General features: G+C 47.3%; 1 protein-coding gene across 1 annotated transcript in view; it reads left to right on the plus strand.

Annotated features, from left to right (window-relative positions):
• Positions 1 to 7,653: 7,653 nt before the first annotated feature.
• Positions 7,654 to 8,071, plus strand: part of Atp1a1 (ATPase, Na+/K+ transporting, alpha 1 polypeptide) — a 26,408-nt gene continuing 25,990 nt past the window's right edge. The window contains exon 1 of the mRNA XM_005389040.2: positions 7,654 to 7,941. Within this exon, the coding sequence (XP_005389097.1) occupies positions 7,930 to 7,941 (12 nt within the window). The 5' untranslated portion in view covers positions 7,654 to 7,929. The remainder of the gene's footprint in view (positions 7,942 to 8,071) is intronic.

An 8,071-nucleotide genomic window follows, 5' to 3' on the forward strand; every position in this document is an offset into this window, starting at 1 on the left:
TCTTGGTGATTGTTTTTCTTTTTACTAAATTCACCTCAAGGAAGCCCAGAGCCTGAGCTTGAGGCTCCTCTTCCCCAGTCAGCTTTCTAACCTTTTGCCAAAGGAAAGGAAGACCGCTGAAATGTGTCTGTGAGCTGTCAGTTTTCAAATAATTGGACCTATGTAGTTAAGATCATTTCTGGCACATGTGCTGTTATTGCAAAGGGCAACATTTCCGTGTCTCTAGATTGGGAGAAACCTAACTTCAGAATCACCATGTTCTTCCCTCCTTGAGCACTTCTTGAAAACAGAACTCACCTAATCTTTCCCACAGATTCCTCAACAAGACTTATTATACTTGTGGAAGCCTCATAAATACTGATTAACTCACTAGTCATTCACCTTAGGACATTGTACCCTAAGGACACTAGTTCAAATTCTGGTGGACAGTGCATGCCAAAAGCAGTATCTTATTACCAGGTGAGATGACTTATTCATTAAGTGGAGGATCTCTAAATTTCCATTTGGAAAAATCAAAAAACGTTGTAATTTATTTTTAAGTGGGTCTTTTAGTTTTTTTGAGATATCAAATGACAACTATTTCTTGCTTTGGATAAACAAAGAAAATTGGCCCATTTCTAGAGATTTGTCTTTGACTGACTCCAAGGAGAGCCCGGCCACACTATTTTTCAAAATCTCCTTTGACAATTCTAATGTTCAGCAAGATTTGAGAGCTACTGATTTAAACTGCGAATCTTTGCTCTATGACATATTTAGTATCTGTGATTTATCTGATGCCAAGTCTTTGGTCAGGAACGCAATATCCAATTATAACACAGATCCCACGGGTAAGATCAGTTTTAGGACTTTCCATGTGGTTTCCAGAAATGTACTACAGTGAGCGTCAAGTACTGTTGAGTACTTTATATTTTTCTAATGTCCCAATCCCTCCAAAAGAAACCTGATTTTGTGATGTCCATAGAGGCCGTGGGCAGCAGCTAGGAAAAATCGCAAAACCCAACCTTTTGTCATGGGGGGATATGGTAAGAAAAGCATTTTTAAAAAAGATGAATGAAATTGCCAAAGGAATCTCTGATACATGTATTCAAAGGGAGAAGTTGTGCTGCTGAGACAATAGCCCTTTTCTCTCTGGTGCTGGGACCCACAGTTCCGTCCAGCTTCCCTGTGTATCACTCTCCAGCAACTGCACCCAGAATCAGCACTTCCCCACACCCTATTCCAAAGCATGAGGATCTGATTTTCTGCACACTAAGCATGGATCCCAATGTGGGAAGACAGAGTCCCCTCTAATCTGAGAATAGGCTATTCTGAATTGAGGCCAAGACAAGGCCACGACAGCAGAGAGAGAAACAAAAGTGGGAGAAGGAACAGGGACAGTTAAGACCCTGTCCATTTAAGAAGAAAGAAGAGTAAAGAGACAGTAACATTACAGAGAATGTGAGTGATTCGACACCAATATTGAAAGAGCCCTAGTAGACCCTGAAACCCTGAAATTAGTTTTGAGAAGGAAATTCATGAATTTAAATGCTTGAGGACAGGACACTGTGGATGAAATAATATTATGCCATCTTTTCAAATCTGAGCAAATGCCTTTTATTGCATTAAGAAAAGAGATCATGAGGCTGAAAGAGCATAACAGAGCCTGCTGGAAGTAGATGCTGGTAACATAAGGCTCTTTAGCTACCTCCGACTCCCCACTCTCTCGCTAGTGATACGGGGAGAGAGCCCTCTAGCACTAGGGAGAGCCAAGCCTTATGACAGTTCTACATCCAGGTCTTGTCAAGCTACTGCCCTGCAGGATTCTCCTGTTCTGTGGAATTCCTGTGCAGACAACGTGGTCATGGAGTCTACTCCGTGGGTGGTATCACCCAATAACCTGGGGCATCTGCAGGGCACCTTGGACTGTTCTTGGAGGGAGAAGAGTCCTCCTATGCAAGAATCTGGGAGACTCATCCTGAACCCAGAAAGCTTGTAAAAGATTTTTAATTTAATTTTATTTTAACATCATTTTGAAAAAAGAAAACACTTTCTCAAGTTGAAAACAGTAGAGTGTGTGTGTGTCTGTGTGTCTGTGTGTCTGTGTTCAGATACAGCGCTCTTAGGAAATAAGTTAAATTACCTGTTTTGGATAACCCTGGTTTTTTGCATGGGTTAAAGTAAAACGTTTCTGATTTCAAGTTGATTCTTTTTTGTTGTCCAAAAGCTCAAGCAGCAGCCTGCAGGGCTGGGGATTTAGCTCAGCGGCACAGCACCTGCCTGGCAAGCAAGCAAGGTTGTGAGTTCGATTCCCGGTACCAGAAAAAAACAAACAACAAAAAAAGAAGCAGCCTGCTACTGCACTGGAAAGCAAGGGACTGGGTACTGCAGTCCCTTAAGCAGCAGCTTAGCTACCTTGGTGAAAGCACTTGCACCCTCCCAGCCTCAATTCCTTCCTGTAAGAGGATGCTCGGCTAGGTTATTTCTGGTGTAGAATTTTCATTCATAAGCTCAGTGTGCCTGTGAGCAAGAATTCTATCCAATGCATAGCTCCCCTCCCAACTCAGAAATCAAATAAAGGCTCCTAACTGTACTTAGTAGTTCTGTGGTAGACATTTCAGGTATGTAAGAAATGTGCTCAGAATGCTCTCTTCAGTGGCACATATACTGAAAAGAAAGAAAAGAAAGAAGAAAGAGAAAAGAGGAAGAAAGGAAGAAAGAAAGAAAGAAAAAAGGGGGACTCAGAGAAGCATGAGGACTTGCTCAAAACCACCCAAGTTCAGAGCAGCTGTTTCTTGCTGCATCTTGTCCTAGCCAACCCTTCCTGACATCAGCTCTGTCTGCACATGTAAATGGAAGGTGCACTTGGCCCAAACAGCTTTGGCTGGTGAGTTGCGTGCAAAGCTCCTGACTGTTGTTCTCTTGACATATTGGAGTCTGAATGGGGGAACAGGACTGCAACCCCTACACTGGGTTCATGCTGCATGAGCATGCCTCCCTTCGGGGGACAAGAGTAGCTGGCGGTGTCAAATGCAGCAGAGAAGGGTAGAGTTGGACTTTCCCCCCAAAATGCTCACCCCTCTTCAAAATTTGAGAAGCTGGAAACACTCAGCCTCCTGAATCCTTTAGGAGAGCAAGGTGATTTAAGTCACACATATTTCTGTGACATGAATGTCCAAACAGGAAGCCAAAGGGAACTGGCTTTTCAGATTTTGTTTTTTTAAGGCAGCATGTGGCTGGGAATGGACAGGAGCAACTGTTCTTGCTATAATTCTTAGTCTGCAGCCTAAGAAATGTAGCATACATTGAGGTAACCTAATACAAAACGGTTTTCACTATTCGGAAATTCAAGTTTCTCCGCTGCTCACGGAATGCCAGCCTATATTTAGAAGTCAATGCAGGGCCTTAGCTGACACTTCCATACTTGCCGAGAGCCGCTGATGTGAACCAGGTGGCCTGCTTCAAGCCGAATTCAATTACCCAGATGGCAACTGTTTCTTAATTCAAAACTTTACCAGCACTTTTTTTTCCATTATGAAAAATGAGAGGGGCAAGAGAATACATTGAGTTTGAGCACTTCTGGTTTATGACATTCGAGCCACGGGAGGGAAGTGTGTCTCTGACCTCTGCCAGCTCCCCGCAGCTCCAACCCACACCACGATGCCCGCCTGGTGTGGCCGCTTATTCCTGGAACAGAAGTGATGTGCCTGAAACCCAGCCTCCTCTTGGGTCTGTTCTCTGGAAGCTAGAATAACTCTCCCTCACTAATTAACGATTGCATTAGCAGATGGTATTCTTTTTTATCCTTTTAGGTAAAAAAGGGAAAATGAGAAAAGGTTTTAAAGGTTTTAAGTTGCACTAGGAGACAATGCTTTCTTTTTCCTGAGGTTAGCATCAGCCCCTGCAGTACAGATGCTGAATTTCGAGCATCTGAAAGATGTTCTGAAGATGAAAACCTTTCAGTGGGGCTACAGCTGCAGTGGTTTAGTGGGCTTGTTTCCCTGGTCCTCGCCTGGGATTTGGTAACTACCGGACTCATTTGGACAGGTGGAATGATTCCTGGCCTCTACCAACCAACTCACTGCCTCCAGCTGGCCAGGTTTTAGCAGACAGGTTCTGCACTCGATACAAGATTGGTGGGGGGAGAGGGCAATCAGCATAAAACAGATTCTTTTCTCACCTTCTCCTTCTCTAGATCACTTTTTGTGAATGTCCTCATCCTTCCTTGGCCTCTGGGTCTCCCAGGTTGAGTAGGAATTTGGAACTGAGATCATGTCTTACACTTTTTGAGTAGTTACTACGTAACAGATAATGTTCTGATGTTTTATATATATTGTATCAGTTGACACTCAGTGTCACAATGATATAGTTACAAAACTATACAGTTTTTATGGACAACTATAAAGAAAATACTATTGTTTGAAGAAAGCAGTCCCTTGGGATACTATTATTTGCTGAACCTCCACCGCCACAACCACCACCTCCTGCCACCGTCACTGCCTCTACTACCATAGCCATATCAGGTGACAAATATCAAGTTGGAAGCGACTTGTCAAAAGACCAAAATCTGAGATTTGTTGGCACAGGGGACACTTTCAACTTGAGCTATTTGGACAACTGAAGCTAAATTACTCATTTTGTGTTTTTTTCCGGTATCAGGAATTGAACTCACGACCTTGCGTTTGCCAGGCAGGTGCTGTGCCGCTGAGCTAAATCCCCAGCCCCTAAATTACTCATTAATTTGGCCTCTTTCTCCTTTCACATTATCCTCTAAAATTCCAAGCTTTGTATGTGAGATTGGTTGCCAGGTAGCTTAAAATTTCTTTCGTCAGTGGAATTGCATTAAGTACTAGTCTCTGAGGTAGGTGGAAGCAGAGTGGTCCTGGTCTATTTGGAGTTTTATTTAGCAAAAATACTGGAAAACCAGATAAAATTCCTGAGTCTTCCCAGCAATTTGAACTCTTTTTGGCTTAGGGAATTGTATGTTGACTTAGAGTTAAAAGTATGTTTTACTTCCAGTTTTTCATCATATCCAGCTATTTGGAAGCCTGTGTTTAGGGCAAAGTGGTGGATAATGGGGCTGATGATGGCAACTGAGTGTGCATGTATGTCACAAAAAAGAGGAAAATAAAATGAGTAAGCTCTCCCAAAAACATGTGGGATGAAAAAGATCTCGTGGGAATCCAATAATATGATCGTCGTTGAGGTCTGTGGATGTGGAGTCTCCAAGCCAAGCAGTTTAATTGTGTCCCAAGCTAGGAGCTTAAAAAGAGATACCAGCAAAGCAGATAGAATAGAGAGGCACTGCGCTGCCTGCGATTCCTTCTAGAATCTACATCCGTCCCCTGCACTGCTCTGGGAGTTAGGAAAGGTACCTACCCATGCTGCCGCTTTCCTCGGAATGTCCAGTGTTAATCATCCTCTGTGCCTCAGCTTCTTCACCATAAACTGAGGAGAACATTCAATTTTTGATCGCTAAAGTTTTATTTAGAAACCCCTCCTAAGAGGAGAAAGGAGCCCTTTTCAGGAAAGAATATTTCTACTTTTGATTACCTGTGTTCCTCAGTCTCTCTTGCGCCTGAGACTCCTGCACCTCAGGCTTGGCCCTGATTTACTTCTTTCTTAGTTCTGCGGGTATGGGCTCCATATTTCAACCAGTGGGATCCTCTCCGTCCCTCTTTCCTGTGGAAAGGCTCTCCTGTGTGCACAGGCCACACCGTAAAAGTGGGAAGATAGTTTTGAGGCCCATCTCCCTGAAGCACTTGCTGAGTGGCCTCAAAAGAACCCCTGAGCCTCCAGCTTCCCACACTTTGCCTTGCAGATATATAAAAATTCCAAGTCCTGGATGCAGAACTACCTGTGGAGCCAAAAGCCAAGTATAGAGTTTAGTTAATGTTTCTTATACTTTTGCCCTTTCTCCATCCTAGAACACAGCTAACGCTCTGGGGTCCTCCTGAAATGACTTTAACGGCTAGCAACAATCAAAACAAAGGCTCTAGAGGAACTGGAAATGCCTTGGTCTGTCAGGGTTATTTTGTTGAAGGAACAAACGACTGTTTTACCTCTGAAGAGTGAGAAATCAGCTGGCAGGAGAAACCTACATTGTTTAGACTTGTACTTTCTACATTTTGTGTTGTGGTTGTTGCATTTTTCTCATTCAGACAAAGGCCCAGGGGTAATTCATCTTAAACAAACCAAGACATCTTCAGCAAGCTACCCAGTGGATGGCAGTAATGTGGTCAAGCATATAAATGAGAGCTTTGATAGACAATTCTGAGCTTTGATAACAATTCTGTAACCTTCGGTTGAAGCAAATGTTGAGAGCTCTGTTCTGGATTTGGGGGCTTTTCCCCTGGCAGTCATAATTTTCTGTTTACAGTTCTTTTGCTCTCTGTGGCCTGGACTGATTCGATCAAGTCTGCAGATCGCTGGAAAAGACATGAGCCTTCCACCATGCATTCTTTGGCAAGAGGAAAGAGATTCTTATAAGCAACAGTCTCTTCCACAAAGGGATGAGAATTAGCCTAGAGATGTAACTGATAACACAGTTGTTAATTATTTCTCCTCCGTTTTTTTTTTCAAGCTTCATATCCTTATTTGTACATGTTGAACAGTACTTGAAGTTGTGGGGATCGGCTTCAACCTGTGTACGAAGTTTAATATTTTCCTTGTTTGTGGTAAGAATTCCCAGAGACGCTGAGTGACTTTCTCCTGTGAATTCTGTGCTTTTTCAGTGCACCTGAATCTCTGACAACACTGTTAATAATAATACGTTTTAATCGCTGGAGAACTTCAGCCGCTGCAGTCTCTGCTAAGAAGCAGAAGCAATAACGACAGAAGCCCGGTGGCATGCGGGTGGGATGGGGAGGGGGTGGCTGGGCCCACCGGAGGACCCAAGCCTGTGCTGCAGGAGGCGCTTCTGTGCAGGTGGGAGGCACGGGAAAGCTGACATGTCTTCAACTCTCTCTCCCTTAAGTCACCTTCTTTTGCTAAAGATAACGTTTCAGGTTTTTCTCTCCTAAAAGTTAACTCCCCCAAATGGACAGTCTTCATTCACACAGTGATGCGAATGAGTTCCCTGTCGTCCTTTGGATTGTCATTCTGGGGTCTTGAAAGGAGGCGCTGGGGGCGGGGTGGCTTAGCACCTCTAGCGAGGTCTGGTCAGATCCGTTCTTGAAGCGGAATGGGAAATGGAAAACAGCACCCCAGGTCAGCGCAGGCATCGGAGGGCACCAGGAGCTTGCGGAGGCCTTCCGCGGGTGGGCACCGGGGCCGGGCACGCCACAGCGCCGGTGCCCTCCACGGGCACCAGCTGCTATACCCTGCGAGCCCCTGCCCACCCCGGTGCATCCCTGAAGCCCAGAGGAGCCCCCTGACGCGCTGGAAAAACCCGCGGGCGCGAGGCTTCCGAGCTCGGGGGAGCCTGGTCTGAGACCTGGCGCGCTCACTGCGGACCTTCGGGGCCCCAAGCAGCGGCCGTGGAGGCAGAAGGGCGCGGGGCGCAGGGCCCCCGCTGCCCGCCCGCAGGGGTCCCGGCCGCTCTCCCGCGGCGGGGGCACGCGTGCCCTGGGCCCGCCTCCCGGGCGGGGGCGGAGCCGGGAGGGAGGCCGGTGTCAGGTTGCTCCGGTAACGGTGACGTGTGCGGCGTGGGCGGGGCCTGCACGCAGGTTGCATATTTTAGGAAGTGAGGAGGAGGCGCAGGCTCGAGCTGCGGCGGGGTCTGGGGCGCAGAGCGGCGCCGGGAGGAGGCGGACACGTGGCAGAAGAAGCGGCAGCGGCCCCGGCGGCGGCGGCGGCAGCAGCCTGGGCGGCGGCATCGGCCCTCCCGCTCCGCGGCAGCCCTAGCTCCCTCCCCTCGGCTCCCCCGGCCCCGCTCGCCCGGCCGGGAGCTGCTCTCTGCTCTCCCTGCTCTCCAGCAACAGGACCGCGCGCCGCGCGCCGAGCACCGCCACCATGGGGAAGGGGGTGAGTGCGCGGCCGCCGGGGCGGGGGCGCCCGGAGGGCAGAGGAGGAAGTCGGGAGGGCGCCGGCGGGAGGCGGCCGGGGAGGAAGCGGCGCCGCGCGGCTTAAAAGACGACGCACTTTGGAAATGGAG

The sequence above is a fragment of the Chinchilla lanigera genome, unplaced genomic scaffold (assembly GCF_000276665.1).
Source record: "Chinchilla lanigera isolate Chin_1 unplaced genomic scaffold, ChiLan1.0 scaffold00034, whole genome shotgun sequence".
NCBI lineage: Eukaryota > Metazoa > Chordata > Mammalia > Rodentia > Chinchillidae > Chinchilla > Chinchilla lanigera.